Raw genomic sequence first — 17,865 nt, forward strand, 5'->3', positions numbered from 1 at the left:
ATGAGGTTATAGAAATATAACCATAGTGATGTTGACATGCTCAGGATTCTTTATGTAGTCAGCTACTTTGTTTTCAGTCAGGCCTCATCACACATGAAACAGTCAAACATTTTATTAGTCTAGTTCCCATTTGTTCCATAATGAATGCAATTGATAAACACTTCTCTTTGACACAGTTATCAGTTCACCAGACTCCCTACAATATAATCTGCTAAAACCTTAATATTGTACACTGACTCTTGAGCAGTATACAAAGTAAATCAATGACTGATCAGTGACCGGATCACTTTTTACATGAGTCACAAATAATTAAACGTGGCAATCGAACTATTAACTTTTATGAAACAGATTTATCCTCGAGTGTTACAGATGATAGAAACTCATATTTCCACAACTGAGTCACTGGATGACAACAATGTCTGTAATGGCTAGGGAGGAAATAAATCATACAGTCTTTGATATTTTGCTGCGGTAGGATAACAATTTAAGAAAAAGTCAGAGGGTTCTGAGAACAGAGAACAGTCAGTGCTAGTTTTAAAACAAAAAAAATGAGCCAATTTAGTTTGTTATTAAAAACTGAAAAACAACCAATGTAAAACCCGTCCTGCCTGGCTGCAGCTAGTCCAAGTCAATATATCAGTCTACTCCTCATTTGAATGCAGACTTTTGATCAGATACTAGACAATATGCATGATCACATTTATTAGAATATCAGACGTCTGCAGCATGGTTTTGAATTTATTTAACAATTTGTAAAAGCTCAGATGAAACTTGCCTCACTCTGCTTTACAGAGCTACAACTACCCAAACTATGCATCAGTCAGGAGACATTTAGATTCATGTGATCGTCAAGTACTGATTCAAACGCTTTTCCACCCCAAAAATAAAACTGTTATAACCTAAATACTACAGCTGAATTGATTAGACCATTGACAGAAAATCAATCAGCAATCTGACCACTGTTCTATACTAACAACAACAGAAATAACCCTTTATTCAAAACGGGGCATTTTAATGCCACTGCCACTGCTGGAGCTGCCCAAGGCCTTGCAGCCAAACTCTGAGTTTCAAATGAGCTGCATACTTGAAATGACACGGTCGTCACGGGATACCTGCACCAAAACACGTCTAATATATTCAATTGAATCAGCAACATGGACCACAGAAGCCATGGAAGCCCGTGCAGCTCAGTTAATTTTACATGGCTCTTCCATGTTTCTCCCTCTGTGCGGCTACCCTCCAACAGGTGAAAACTACATAGAACTGAGTAAAAACACGAGTACCCTGTTTAGAAATTGCTAAGACACATGCCTCATTGTACCAAAGGGGCATGTGAGGCAGCACAGCTTTCAAACACTGCAGAACGAACTGCATTAAAACTCAATGGCACACAGTGATGCTGGCAGCAGCCACGCGCTACCAACAGAGTCTGTTTAGGTGGTAGTAAACCCCCCTGTGCCCCGTCTAGGTTTACCCTGTTCTAATTAGTTATGTATTAGGGGTGAAAACAAGTATAAAGAAGACATAAACAACTCCAAACTAAGAAAGAATTATCGTAGTTGCCGTTTGCATATTGATTGAAGTTGCCCCTGTGTGTTTAAAATGCCCTTAAGACAGAAGCCTAAAGTAGGGGGTCAAAAGCCTGACTTTAGATGAGAATATCGCGTTACACTGTATTAAATCTCAATATATTGAAATCTCTAAAACAAATCTCTCAATTTAACACTTTTGTGATGATTCTAGTGGCCCCTGCAACATATGCCTATATGTTGCAGGGGCTATTACAACATTCTTGTTTGTATTCATTAGTGGTTTCTATTGTCTCATCTCAATCATCTCATCTTTAACCGCTTATCCAGGGTCGGGTCGCGGGGGTAATAATTTTAAATTTGCATGTAAAACGGGAGAAATCCCAACCAGGTGGAATTTTACAAAGCCCTATTAAATCAAATCAGGCTGCGCACACAGGCTTCAAACTGCTGTTGCATGAAGACAATTCTGCTTACAGTCTTGCATATATGTATATCTTACAACTGACAGGGACTTTTGGACATCAGCTCATGCATAATAATAGTCGAGACTGTAGACAACAGGGAAGAGAGTAGGGCTAGGCTAAAGCTAACAGCTCATCGACTATAACTACCCAGCATTTTCCTCGCCAATGTACCGTCTCTAGCAAACAAAGTCGGTCGAATGGATCATGGTCTGTAAGATCATGATTTTCACAGAAACATGGCTCAACAGCGCCATTGAGCTAACGGGAAGCTGTGTCCTCTGGACGTGGATAACCGATGCCTGCGTTAAGAGGTAGAACAAGTCGGGATACATCAAGTATATCTGATATATCGCCCACCCCTACATGAGCATGTGTATGTGTAGATCAGTTGCAGTCCATTCAGGCATTTATCCAAGTGAGACCTGATGTGACAGTATGGTTTTAGACATGGATTATTTGTCATTGCTTCACTTCCTCCAAAACTCACATTGAGCAGCTTGGGAATCCCGGTGACACATAATAATACAACAGCTTAGGCCTTTGAGTGTGTCTCCTTGTAACAAACTGTAGGATTAAATGCTACTATGACTGTGCTTCGCTGCTCCAGTCAGGGATGGAAAAAGTCTTGGATTGTCTCTTCTGCCCTCCTATGGTGTAGTCCACGTGGATACATATATGCCTGGCGCTGTCCTCAGAGGGGAACATGCTGATCTCTCCTGTAACCTCTGTGTCTTGCACCACATCCACGGGAACATCCAGGTACAGCACCGCCTGCTTCCAGTGCGTCTCCGATTTGAATGGGGATGTGGAGAGCACCAGCGCCTGCGGTTTGTCCGGGCACGGAAAAGTCACCGTGAAGTACACACAGAAAGCGTTCACTGCCGCCGAGCCGAACGACTCGCACTTGAACTTGCCCTTCACCGACCGCAGCTCCTCCACGGTGACCGAGTACAGGTCGAGCTCGGCGAAGCGGGCCGGGTGGGAAAGCACGTCCTCAACGGTCACCGTGTTCACAGTGATGTCGGAGTTCATGATACATCTCCTGGCAAAGTCGGACATGCAGGACATGTCTACCCCGTACTGGTCTTTGACGGTGTACCAGAACTGTAAGCGGTCCTCCACCACCGGGTCGCTGATGGGTGCGATGTAGAGCTCGGCTTTGCTGGGCAGGATGATGCCGCCCGGCTTCAGCCACTTGTCGCGCGCGTAGAGGACCGAGTTGAGCATGGACTCGTGCAGGAGGGCATAACCCATCCACTCGCTCACTATCACCTCCACCGTCTCCGGTAGGTCCACCGTCTCCACTGTGCCTCGAATGACTTCAATTTTGTCCTCCATGTTGTTCTGTTTCACTATTTGCACAGCCTGCTCGGCGATAGAGCATGCTTCAACGGCGTACACCTTCTTAGCACCGGCTTGGACACAGAACATGCTCAAAACGCCGGTTCCTGCACCGACGTCCAGTACAACTTTACCCCGTATGGACTCACTGTTCCTTAAAATTGCCATCCGGTACGTGTTGGTCCGGACGTGGTCCGCTATCATCTCCTCGTGGATAGTCACATCAGTATAGCTGTCAAAGTACAGTCTGTCCTGTCGGCTTTTATCCAATTTTCTTTTCTTTACGACATGAGACATCTTCTCGGTAGTGTGCTGCAACCTCGCAATGTTTTGTTGTGCTACTTCCGCATTGTGAAATCTGGAACTTGTAGTTTTCCACCGCACAAAAAACGAACGACACACGTTTAAAGAGACTACAATCCCCACAACCAGGCGACAGTGACGCGGCGGTCGGATTGCTGCATTCACTGTCAGGGGGGAGATGGTACATGGTAGCTTCTACTGGGTATGGCGAGTAATGACAGAAACTGCGCCTCTCTTTTTTATCTAACCTGCCAATTAACGATGTGGCACTTGCTTAATAAGGCTTTTTTGGGGAATAAAGCCATCTGTAATGTCCTCAGAATAGAACAAATTTTGGCACAATTCACCCGGTAGTGTTGTTTTTTTTCTTTGAGAATAGCTTGAAATTATAATTGGACACAGAGAAACTCCCATTATGTATGTGTTTGATTGTTTCACTATTAAAAGCCTTTATTAATTAATCTGCTGTAATATTATATTAGTGTCCCTCTGTTTATGAGGCTACTATTTATTATTGGACAAAATATTACATTGGTTTATAGAGACAAGCCGTGATTGTGCCTCAGAGGATGAAAAAATCGAAAGGAATGGCAAATTTTTAAGAATATTAAAACACAGATTCATTTAAGTCCCACAAAAAGGCTGGTCCTCAACATAAAACAAGTGCATGAAAGGACAGGATTATGTGAAGACTTTCAATGGGGAATCTGGGAATACAGACAATTTGGACTGAAAGCCCACTCTGCAATGATTAAACCTCTCCTCAGCAGAAAGAATAAAAAGGTGAGACTTGCCATTGCTGAGGAGCATGTTGTGTGGACAGAGGACAACTGGTGAGGAGTGCACTTCAGTGATGAGAGTACATTCAATTCAGTGATGTCCTGTGGGTGCAGATGTGGTAAGTCATTCAGAGCACGGGCTTCTACACTTCTTATTCATTTTTGAATCCTATAGCCCGAAGGAAACATGGCTTAAATCTTCTCTTCTGACACAGTGGTTCCTGTTCTCTAATTTTGCAACTAAGTAAATATATATCAAACAAAGTTGTTACCAATATTGGAATATTGCATCAATGTGTGACACACACACACACACACACACACACACACACACACACACACACACACACACACACACACACACACACACACACACACACACACACATTGATTCAGTATTTCAAAATTTAAAAACTTTGTGTTTTATGCCAGAATAATATACATTTATGATACTTTGTGCTACAATTGATAAAATTGAATGCTGCTTTTGGCTCCAGTGTATCTGATCTATGCTAAATAATGTTTTCCACTAACCCCTCATTGCTCTGTTCAGTGAAATTGATTAGTGTTTCCTTAAATTGGTCCCTTATTTTAATCTCTTTACAGATGGAAACGAGACATTTTAGTTTAACCTGTTACTTCCATTTGGGCTCACTAATATGCAAACTAATTTAATGTTAATACTACTGTCTAGTGCAACTTTATGAACAGAAGACATTCTACTTTTCCAGGTCATAGTTTGCAATGTGCACCACATGATGCTAGATGCTTTATTCGATTTTTGATACAGTATCTTCTGTTGCCTTTGCAGGTGTTACACCTTAGGGCACAGATATGAAAAATCAACAGAAGCAATACATTATCTGCTGAATTTCATTCTATTTTTAATATGGCGTGCAATCAACTATAGTATATCTTCTGTACAGTGTCTATCTCATAACAAGCTGCACAACACAGCATTGTCATTACCAGTTCTGAGCTCTCCGAAGTTATGGCAGGAAAAACACAGCTGCTTCTAGACAGTCCCATGGGACCCTCTTCACTCTTTTTCCGAGATCTTTGGCAAAAGATACTGGACAAATGAGCGGGAGCTATATCCCATTTCATGAGGATGAGAAAAAGAGGGAAGCAGTAGTTTGCGAGAAGAAATACAGCAAGACACTCGGTATGTTGTTGTTTTCAAGACTAGCTTTTAAAGCAGACAGCACAGTGTAATGCAGAAAATGTGAAACAATAGCAATGAAAAAAATACTGCTGGCAAATGTGTGCATGTGGTGTAAGTGGGTGTATGTGCGTGCATTCACATTTACATGCCCCTTCTAAATTTGGATCCAATGCTGCCTTTCAAGCAGAGGCACTCCTGGGAAAATGTGTGCATTTAATAATTCAGCCTTTTCAAAATTATATAGAGAATAAAGCAGGGAAATAATTCAGCATGAACCGATATGTTTTCGGCTTGAGAAATGAAAACAGCAACTATCGAGGGGAAATGAGCCATACCTTTGTCGTAAACAGTGACTTGATATTCAAAGCTCTAGTTTTCCCTTTTGGATTTATTTGATTTATGTTAAACCAGAAACACAATCACACCGAACATTATCTAAAGATTCAGTGTAATCCTAAAGTGAGCCAAATATCAAAGCTGAGCACTCACAACCGACTGGTCAAAAGCAAAATTGGACTACATGCAAAGAAGGAATGGGAATATAAAATAGCATAGCATTACTGAACCATGAAATACAGACAATGGAATTCAGATTGTGAGTCTGTGTACTTGGCAAGAGGCATTGAAGCCAGTAGTCATAACAGACAGACAAGCAGCTGTTGGCCATGTTACCCTCTCCTCCTCTCAAGCTTCAGGTAGAACTGCTGCCAGGCCCAGACACAGCCAACACCCAGCACATCCCATGGAGATGTCTATACAACGTACTGCCATCTAGTCCCAAACACTGCCTGTAAATGTGAATACTTCCCCATTCTTAAAAGAGTGGAAGCTTTTTTTAAAAGCCACATATTTGCACAACTCATCATCTTAATTAAACTTGGCCAATTCCTGTTTGCACATCTAAATCAAAGCCCATCATACAATTGATGAGGATATGATCCGGTCTAATGAAGGGCAGAGGAGTGCTTGAGCGTGTCCTTATTATTGCATATGTGGCAGGGGCTCTATTTGTGCCTGAAGCATGTTGTGTCAATCCAGACATAATGCTGAAGGCAGGTGAGATGGTGGAGAAAGCAGCGCAGGCAAAGGTTGGTCAAGCATGGTGGGACGGATAGTAGCCCAATCAATTTGGCCAAAGTGGGGCATTGCGGAAAAAAAACGATAACCAGTTTTCATTTTTTTACATCTTCCATCTCCCTCAGTCTCCAAAAGTTGTGTGAAGAATTAATGCCGTGGGTTTTTCTTACATGGAGAGAAGGAAAATTTTCATATTGTAAAGGGAGAGAGACAAAGTGAAAGGCTTTATCAGTATAAAACAAAGAGACAATAAGTGAATAGATGTCTGAAGAGGGGAGAGAGATAAAGGAGACACACAGTATGGACTCTTTGTACTGGAAGCCCATCAGCAGCTGCTCTTCTTCTTGGCCAGCTGCTGTCAGCATGCACAGCCTCATGGGAACTTCCTGCATCCTGTCAGTATCACTGGACCTGTCATCTGCTGTAACAAACACACACACAACAACCCAACCTTGCATACTTAGATATGTACACACGCATGCAGAGGAATCTGCACAAACAGCATTCAGAGGCCACTTCAAAACACCTCAGCCCACAGTAGCACGGCACACACATGCACATACTGTACGGCATATAGTGTATATGCACACAAGTGTTTTCACACACAGCCACAATTTTTTGGTACCATGATCACCCATTTCAGAGGAAGGCAAACTGCTCAGCAACAAATAAAAAGGTGCAATGGCTTCATATTGATTGTTCCTGGGGATCGATACCAGGCTACTTTTATATCTCACTCCCAGAGAAAGAGCCCACATCTGTGAATGTTGGTGTGCCATAACAGGCTGCCATATTGCACCTTCCATCTCTTTTTCACCTCCTTATTCACCTGTTTCTTACAGCAAACATAACTCATCTCAGCCAAAAGACTGTTTCACGCATGGATCCATCTGGGTGCCTTTTCCAAGTGTGTGTTATCTAGTGTCCTGCTTTGACATCTCCCTATATGGACACAGTGTGTGCCAGTACTTATCAGTGGAAAAGTTACAAAAACGACTAGAGCAAAATTTCCTGCCCCAGGCATTTTCATTCCCCTTGTTTGTGCAGTCCATGAACCACCACCGCCACACACACACACACACACACACACACACACACACACACACACACACACACACACACACACACACACACACACACACACACACACACACACACACACACACACACACACACACACACACGCCACTACCAGTCCTACCTCCTTTGAATTGCCCCAACCAATCACTTTACAGGATCTTGGCCTGTCAATCCAGAGCCCCGGTAATCAATTCATTAATTACATCCTTTTCCCTGCAGACTCACTTCCCTCATGCCACCTCAGTATCAGTTACATTACACTGCAATTAGATTAAATTACGAAGAACAACCGGCATGTGACCGCTGTTATGGCAGGGGGGTATTATGCTGACTCCAACCCATTGCACAATTTATAAAATGGAAATATTGTCTGTTTGTTAATGGAGGTTATTTGATAAGTACATAACTGAGATACTGTAGTAGTCCCATCAAGATTCTGAAAATAACAATCCCAATGTCTGAGGTAGTTATGCTGCTTGGAAATAGTATTTTACAATATCATACATACATGAAACAAGGTCTATTATCACCCATTATTATATATAATAGCTAGGAATGTAGCAGACACCTGCAACACTGTATACACAACCTGTCACATCAATATATACAACGATGTATATTGGTAAATGTATGTAAAAGTCAAATTCTGCATATCTTTAAGACTTGTTAATTTTGGATGAATCATAACGCCACTGCAGAGCTACCCTACCACTATAAATTCGTAATAATGGATTATCCTGGTGGGACTAATATATGCAGACATAGATTTGTAGTAAGGCGTCTGGGACTTTCTGCTCTGGAACCAGTTGTGCTCAGTACAAGGCAGGATTACCTAATAATCCTGTTTTGTACGTGAGACTTTGACTCTTTCTACTTCTACAATAACATCAGGATGACAACTATGGATCACTAGCGAGCGAGCCACACCATCTGCAGACCACTGAGAAATCAATTCTGCCTCCATTCTTTTTCTACAAGAAGCAAGTAATTCACTTGTGTTGTAAAGCAAGCACGCAACATGAGGCAAAGGGCAAGGAATGAGTCAACTTCATGCAAATGCATGCTGTGTTTGCCATGAGAGGATCAATCCATTTGGCCAAAAAGGATGACATTTTGTGTAATGCTTCTTGCAGCTTTCACGCACTTTCTCATGACAAGTAAGTTAGAGTTGTAAGTGCCCTTTCTCTCTAGCTTTAGGGATAGCGGAGGAATGAGTCAGGCATTGCTAATGGAGTAACACAATCTGTCAAGACATATTTATTGGGAAAAATTATTAAATTAATAGTTTTGACATTTTGGGAAATATACTTATTCCCTTTCTTGCCACTAGTTGGATATGAAGATTAATACCACTCTCATGTCTGTGTGCTAAATACAAAGCTACACTCAGTAGCCAGTTAGCTTAGCTTAGCATGAAGATTGGAAACAGCTAGCCTGGCTCTATCCAAAGGTAAAGAAATCCATCTTCCTGCACCTCTTATGGCTCTATGTGATTACATCTGAGCCAATATATCAGATTAAGACAAAACATTTTTAGGTAAAGTTCTATTGTTCAAGTTGCATTGTCTTCATTCCCTCTTTGACGCAACGTTACCCCCTGTGTTCTTCTGTCCGTTTTAATTCTGCTCTTGTACTTGGGTCATGTTAAAGTTATTCACTGGGCGTTAATTCCTTTGGAAAAGCTTCACCTGCTATGATTTGGTATGATTTACAAACAGCCAAGGAAATTCTAAGTCTGAGGTTACAAGGTAAACTGAGAAAGAATATATACACAGGCGCAGAGACATTGGAAAACACTGAAATGCATAGCTTACAGCAAAAGCCAGGAAATGGAGATATGTAACATCATAATGCATTGTTCAATTTTCCTTTAATTCAGAATGCCTCGCAGTTAAGCTATTTGTTGCTCTGCCATTATGCAAGGTCACAATAAGTCAGACAGCTGTGTTCTCAACTTCATTTGTGTTTATTTTCCCTTCAATAAATAGACTCAGAGAGAGGCCTGTACTTCTGAGGTGATAAGATCCTCCCGGCTTGTTCTTCGCACTGACCTTGGGTGCTGTAGAGTAAAAATCGATGCTCTTTCAAGAGGACAGAAGACAGTATTCACTTTCTGTTAAGGTGCCGTGCATCTTCCACAGAAGGCAAGACAGGGGGAGAGAAAACTTGTGGTGTTAGTTAGTTAGTGCGTGTCAGTAGAGGGTTTATCTGAGCAGGTAGACACAGACACATACACAGAGACACTGGCACAGACATTAGAAGATAGGGTTAAGAAATAGCTTGCCAAAAGTGGCATAAAGTCAGGTGTTAGGCAGTTAGCTTCATCTATCTCAAATCAAGCCTGCCTCCCGCTGCCTTAAGGAGCTACTAATGCATACAAAAGAACCTCAATAGCAGCTTCAAATGTCTTCAAATCTAAAGGTTTAAATAGAGACTTTTGCACAGGTGGTTTTTGTAATGTGACGTTAAATGTAAATACATGTTTGATACTGTTATGTTTGATAGCTGACTCAAAAGCTGTAAAAGGAGTTGCATTATGCTGCTACTACTGCTTTTGTTTATGTTTGAACTACACTGTGAGCAGCCTTGCAGAATTTAATGAAAATAAAGATCATTCATTCATATGTTGGGGTAACCTGTGCTCTCATGTGAGATCCCACTTTTTACCTCTATTTGTACAAATTAAATTCTATTGACTGGCATTGCCACTTCACTGCCTGCAGGGCATATTTAAACATTTTAATATTGAACGATGCTTTGATGCTAACTAATTAATTTACATGGAGGCACCAAAGGCTTGAACGCTTGAAGAAACTGGCACTACTTTGTTTACATAGCACAGATAAGATCAATGGACAATACTAGGCACTTTAAGTCTTCATTTCCAAAATTGTTTCTCTAAAAAAAACAAAAAACAAAAAACAATTGAAAAAGTGTAAAATGTAATACATGACAGGATAAATATCCAGCTGTACCTCTGCAGGAATAATCACATGTTGCTTAAAGGTATAATGCTGTACTCAGGGAGAGGTGCTTTAGACCTCTCTGACTGTACTGTCACAGAGATGCTGACTGAGGACAGTTGGTGAAAGACTTAGCTCTACAGTATTGCTTTTCTCCGACCAAATCAGAAAATCCATTCAAGCACATTAGCACAACTGTTAATTGCTAGGCTCTGTGTGTCTGATTGCACACATTGATCTGTCCACAACCTCCTCCAGTTGAAATGGAATTGTGAAATTAAAGACCCTAAGTGGACAGATAAGGATTTTGTGCCACATTCAGCCTTGATATGATAGATATGATGAATGGAAATAGGTGATTTAAAGCCTGAATGTAAAGGGCTAGTAGTGGTTCTGCTATAGCATCAAGTCTTTTTTTTAGCTTAGAGTGATATATGCTGTTCAAATTCTGTATGAATAACTCCAGTTTAAGGCTATGAATATCTCAACATAATAAAATCCCTTCTGCAAGAAGGGTTATTTCAAACATCCTGTTCTCTAACTGTATTGGGGAAAAAAAGTAAAATCCATCGTCCACATGAAGCCAGAAATACTCTGGAACTAATTTGTTAATCCAGCCTCATTCATCTCATTTTCATTTTAGATTCAGCACAAAGGGTTTGGAACTGTGGTCCAATGCTGCTGTACTGCACTGTCAACAGTACTGTGATCAACATAACAACATCACAAATGGACATAACTATAATAACTATCTCACAGACTTACTTCTGTAACTAGCATATTCATTTTAAGCCAACCCGTGATCTTTTGCTAAAGCTAACAAAACACTTTTGTCGCCTAAACAACTCAACCAAGAAGTTCAGTTTCACAACACTAACCACATATTTAAAACTGACCATTTCACAAAAATAAAAACATGCATATATGTTTGGCGACTCTCTTCTGTCACTCTGCGGTTTCTTTCCCCAACGAGCAGCGAAAGCTGCGGAGCTTCTCCCCCCGTCACTCACACTCACAGGCGGTAACACTTCACAGTAGCCTGGCGCAGCAGCTCCAGCTGGACCAAGGCCGTTTAAGCAGCCTAGCTCTGCTGGCCATTGAGAGGACACTGGTCAAGTCCCTGGAAAAGACGCCTAGTTGGTACGGCAAGGCAACAGATCATTTTCTTGAAAAGGAACGAAGGGTAGAATTTACATATAGATAAACAAACACATTTATGATGTAGGCCGGAAAAAGGAGCTTCCCCTCTTGAAAGACCAGCAGCCGCCACTGGTCCTCATGAGCTTACTACTGTTACTCGCTTGTGAAATAAATGAACCATGGGCTATTACAGCTCACAATCTGGACACACAGCCATTATTAACGAAACCACACTTCAACACTATCAAAATTTCAACAATTTTACAAGGTTAACATGAACATCAATACAACCTTTGACCGTCCTCCTGAATGCAGGTTTGTATTATAAACAGACTATAAAACGGGTTTACAGCTCTGTTTGTTTACACGATGGTGGACGTACCCGCTGCCGTCACACGTTGTGTCATTGCAAGGACCTTGCAAGACACTTAAACCACCTTGACTCGTGTGAATGCGTATGGCTGCTGTATGTTCGAGGAGGTGGTTGGAGGGGCCGTAGGCGCTGATTAGCAGCCATGCTTTCGTCAGTCTGCCCCAGGGCAGCTGTGACTACTATCATAGTATGCCACCACCATGTGTGTCTGTGTGAATGAATGGAACCTGGACTCTGTAAAGCTCCTTGCGTACTGAGAAAGGCGCTATATAAATCCAATCCATTAGTGTCCGAATTCTCGTTTGATCATTCCCCAATAGTGCACTTTTTAATAAACACTATATAGGGGATAGTGAGTGATTGAATGAGGGACGATTTCAAACACAGCGATAGTGACTATGAACTTGACAAGATGGAGTGGCTCTGAAAGAACAGGCCTGCCTGCAGTAACATCGTACTGCCAAAGAGGCTGCTAGAAACAACGTATCTCAATTCTTATGGAGTACAAGATTAAGTCAGGCAATTAACCTACTGTGCTTTTAAAATATTAACGGACCCACCTGGACCCTTTCTTTCCTCCTGCTCAATAATAAAAGAGGACTACGTAAATATTCCTACTGGGCTATGACCCTTTAGAAAAATTCTCAAAATCTCTAATTGGAGTGCCTCAATAACCTTCCCTTTTCCTCTGAAGTGTGATGTGCGCTCAAGTGTTGTTAACCCATCATGTGAGCTTATTGTTACACAGAGTTGAGCCAAAGTAAAGTGTGCAGACTTGCCTTGAGTGGTTTTGATGTCCTTATTTGAACCTCTCAGGGTGAATCTGTGGGCCTCAGGCAAATATAGTCAGTGTCCTCAGGCAGAGTAAACAGTGCTACTGTCCACCCAAAAACACACAAATGTTTTCACATATAAAAAAAACTCACAGTAGTTGGTTTGGTTTAAAGCCACATATTAAATGTATTTTTTTTATTTTTGTGGCATGTGAACATGAACAGCGTCCATCCAGTGGAATACCCTGATTTCCTTTTTTAACATTTAACACGTCTGTAACTGCCTTATAGCAACACATTGGGTGAGATGTACTTGCTTCTAAAACTGTAGTGTTGGAAAAGCTGTTGCCTTTACTTTGAGCTTTCTAAAAAGTTGCACTTGGGGATCTAGTGAGCCGTGACTCTTCATTTTACTTTGTGTTCATCCTCAAACAATGACATTGTAAAGCGGTGCTCTGCACAAGTACCTCCATCCTGACCTCTAATTGGCGATGCAGTGTGTACCAGAGGGAACATTACACTGCATTCCTAAATGGCTACTCTGGGCCACTGCACAGGACATTTAGTAAAAGTTGGTCATTCTCCTTCCCTGGAGAGCCAGTAAAGAGTTTGCCACATTGCCTGCAAGAAAGTGCAAAGACATACAATGTGCTGTAGATGACAGGATTCTGCTGTAAGGTCCCTGGATGCAGTCAGGATGGCAGGCGGCACAGCATGGAGCTAAGTAATGCCCCACTACATCTGGCTAATAAGCTGTAAATAATCGCCTGTGCTCCATCCCCTCTTTTTCTCTGTATTCTTTTCAGCATAATACAAAACCCTTCAGTTGGATCAAGCTTTTTTCTAACAGCATGGGAATGGGTCTGTCATGGTCCATCCCTTGTTTTTCAGCAATGCCTTAACATAACATTGTTGAAAATTACAAACATCAGGACTTCAGCACACTCTCAGTAAACCTTTGTTTTTGCAATAAATCAGTATGAAGTCATGCTGGCTTTATCCTTTTCAGAAATATTGTAACTGAAACAGGACGCAGGAAGTCAGAACTGTCTGCTATACCCGTGATACGATATTTAGAAGTTAATCTTTGTAAATGTTTGGCATTTTTATTTTCACTATTTTTCACTCAATTTGAGTGATCACATTTGTTCATACAACATTGCTCGGTAGATTCATTAAAACCAAATTTATAGAATTATTTGTGTCTGAGTTTGCAGTCTGCATATTTACAGCTGCAATAATAATCAATAATTTTGTACCAACAACAGATAAAATAAATGTGTAACTATCATCTTTTATACGCTGCAACCTTACTGTTTAGTTCACTCTCGCCATTTTAATCAGGGTCATTTTCAGCAGCTGTTTTCAACAAAATCTCTGATATACGACAATATCTGCAATTTATCAGACAATAAACACTACCTGCCCAGCACCAAACAACAAACACGCAAAGTTAGCGACAGCTTCAATAATAGTTTACTAATCTAGACCAATTAAGCAGCAGTTATACGTGATATTTATTTCTGCGTCCGCAATTACTCTGTTCTCTGTCTTATGAGCTTTATAAAGCTCTGCTTTTACAGTCCTCATCCCACTTCTTATTTCCCTCTTTTAGTCTTCATCGCCTTCTCCTTCTTGACAATGCAGCTAGAGGAAAGCAGTAATGTGTCTGTGTCATAAAGCAATAAGCCTTTTTGAGCCATCTCCAACTAGACTGGAGTGAGGAGCAAACAGAGCATGCGCAGTAGGTGCGCTCGCTATGCGTACAGTCCGCACAGTCACTTTTTTTGGATAAAGACATTTACGCCAAGTGGACCCTCGCAAACACGCATTCTGTCATATTTCTTTATGACAGAAAAATCAAACCTTTACTTTAGATAGCAGTTATACTATAAACATGGTTTCCTCTTGAGATCAGCTTATCTGGTCATAGGCATATTGGCTTTTATCTACCTCTGACTCTTCAACTCAAACAGAGTGATGATGGGGAGCAGGAGGTAGACATGTAGAACCCCTCTCCTTTGACAGGAGGCGACCGGGATGTGGTCTTAGTTTTTTAAGAAACAACTAAAATGCTGCACTTAGCACCTTTCAATGTTTAAATTGTTGTGTAAAATTGGTTCGGACCAAGTTAATATAATTTCATACGGTGGCTCATTTGCAACCGTCAGCACTAGCATTCATAAAAACACCGTTATATCCAGCACCACAACTGTCTGTAAATACAGAGTGATGATTAAGCACTTGACACTTTTGGGAATCATTTATGTTTATATCAGAAAAGCTCATGCATTCTCTCCTATACGGCATAGTTGCTAAAATCCCAATATAAAAGTGTCTCCCATGTGAAGTTATTGGATCGAATATAATCCTGAACACTGAACTGGGAAATCATGTAATCATAATGTCCTCTTGTGTTTGCAACAGATAGTTTGACCCGCCCATAAATAATGAATATTATATTCACAAACTGCATTTATTTTTAAGCCAGTTAAATAATATGCACATATGGCTTTAATCTATGGAGCGTTGATGTCTTATAGATCCCATATGTTTTTGTTATAAGCACGTCAAGGTTCTATAAAAACATTGGTAAAGTATCAAAATCCACAGAGAAATGCGCACAGCTTGTTTTCAGAAACTGTCTTTAAACGAGCCGTCAGGACTTCTGTACCGTTGTAATGTCACAACTATGCTATACATAGGGGGACAGTGCTGCTACAGTGCTGTTTTAAGGCTCATTCATGCTCTACATTAGATACGGATACGGATAGGCCCTTTACACAAAGAGCGCCGTGAGTAGCAGCAAGTCATCAAAAGCCCTGACGAACATCCTGACGTACTGAAAGTGACGTTCATCGTCAGTTTCTCTCATCTGTAAAACCAATGACTGTAACACTCCAGGATGTATTTAACGGTTTACATAGACCCAACAATTCCCCCGTAGAGTACGGTGGCAACGAAAACCTTCCCTATAACAGACAGGAACGTCGGACGGACCCAGCTGTGTGGAGGACGGACATCTGTCTTGACCATAATGGAAACCAAGTATGAACTATGAGCCTGGACATGAGCATAATATGGGACCTTCAATAAATAATAACTGAAGACGTTGATTCCCAATCTTCAACATCGACTGTTCTGTATTCAGTACAGAGTTTTTAATCTTCTAGAGAAATAGCCGTGTCCATTGTAGCAACATGTAGTTTCCTCAAGGTACAGCTCTTCAATCAATAACGTGTAACAACTTTAAGGTCTGCTGGATGACACATCTGAGACAATCAAAGCTATGAACTGTGCAAGGCTACGGTGCTTTTATGACTGCAGTACCACTCACTTTATTTATACAGTCTTAAAACATAATGAAACAGGCTCTGTTAGCAGGAAAAGTTCAATGTAATACCTATTGCGTGCGTGAGCAAAGTCTTGCTGTAGTTTTTTCATACCTCCTATGACAAGTGCAAACATACTTGATGACTCTATGAATAGAGCTGAAGCCTTTGTGTATCTAACAATGAGACAATGCTAGAAACCAAATGAATTACTTGTCTAATGAATACAATAGGAACAAATTTCACCGTTGCGACCTTTTGAACCTTTCCTCATATTTCCAAGGTATGATTGCACACTGTTGTCTGTGAATTAAATGCAACTGCTATTAAAATATATCCCCCATGCTAAAATGTTTCAGCCTTCAGCTCCTTATTTTGCATCACCTTGTCTTTGGAACCAGTGTGGCTTTTTTTTTTTATATAATGCTTTAGCGGGAAAGACTGGGTCAGGGCATTTTCTCGAAAAAAAAAAAAAAACTGCAGAAACTATTGCAGTGCTCAATAGCTACGTGTGTAATGCAACAATGTGTAGAAGGGTAGATTTGTCTTTTTATCCACTTCCAAATGTAGGCTATCAACCGCATTTAATCATTTCAATCCATTTTATTGTCATGTTAATTAAGAAATGGGAAATACCCAATTACACACCTTAATTAGCAAGTAAACACACACACACACACACACACACACACACACACACACACACAGAGCCACAAACAAATCCATTCCATCGTGAAGAGTTTACCACGTGTCACCGCATCCTGTCCTATCCTCTACATCTGTCACAGGGTCTCTGCTTTTTTTCAAGGTGACTAATTTCATTTCCCTGATTTGACTGACCTTTGCCAGAGTTGGTTTGATGGCAATGATTTCCTGTCCCTTTGCTTGAGCATTCACAGAAAACAGAGCAAGTGTAGCGGTCTGGTTTATGTTCCCGACTCTCGGATGAAATGTGAAGTGAGCTGAAGAGATCCTCGTGTGTGTGTGTGTAACCGAGGGTCACTGTGCAGAAACAGGTGAAGTCAAATAGGATTTGAGACAATAGATTGAAGGGCTGTAAAATGCTTGTGTTGATGGGTTTGGGTGTCTCCTGAAATTTGAAACCGATTTTAACAACATTATCCGATATATTAGAAGGTAGTTCAGGTTTCTTTATAGTATAAATAAAAAAATCTATACCAGTAGCAGTCCTGTTTACAGCTTATGTGGCAGTAACGATAACAACGTAGACATGTGACCAGCATGTGTCCATACTCCATACTAACAGAGCTCAAGAAATGGCACACTCAAATTACACTAAATGTATCACTAAAGTGCTGCGTGGACTATGCATTTCCAGCATTCTCTGTCTGATCAAAAGTGACAAAAGGCTGCACAATTTAAACCAGGTCACATCCTTTACTGACAAACAGGGAAAATAACAAGTACAATGGGATGAAGTAGTTTAAACACAACTGCTGTGTGCGTGTCATAAATCTTTTCTGATTTTATATTTATTTTATATTTATGTTATATAGTCTAAGTCTAAGTCTCTATTTGTTAT

The 17,865-nt window shown here is 40.9% G+C and overlaps 1 protein-coding gene across 1 annotated transcript; it reads right to left on the reverse strand.

Moving 5' to 3' along the window:
• Positions 1–2,578: 2,578 nt before the first annotated feature.
• On the reverse strand, positions 2,579–3,637 carry prmt6 (protein arginine methyltransferase 6; the record flags this gene model as incomplete). The annotated part of the gene is made up of 1 exon (XM_083936521.1): positions 2,579–3,637. The coding sequence occupies exon 1, from the start codon at positions 3,632–3,634 to the stop codon at positions 2,579–2,581; it is 1,056 nt and encodes a 351-aa protein (XP_083792647.1). The 5' UTR covers positions 3,635–3,637.
• Positions 3,638–17,865: the final 14,228 nt, after the last annotated feature.

This window comes from Echiichthys vipera, assembly GCF_963691815.1.
Source record: "Echiichthys vipera genome assembly, chromosome: 21".
Lineage (NCBI taxonomy): Eukaryota > Metazoa > Chordata > Actinopteri > Perciformes > Trachinidae > Echiichthys > Echiichthys vipera.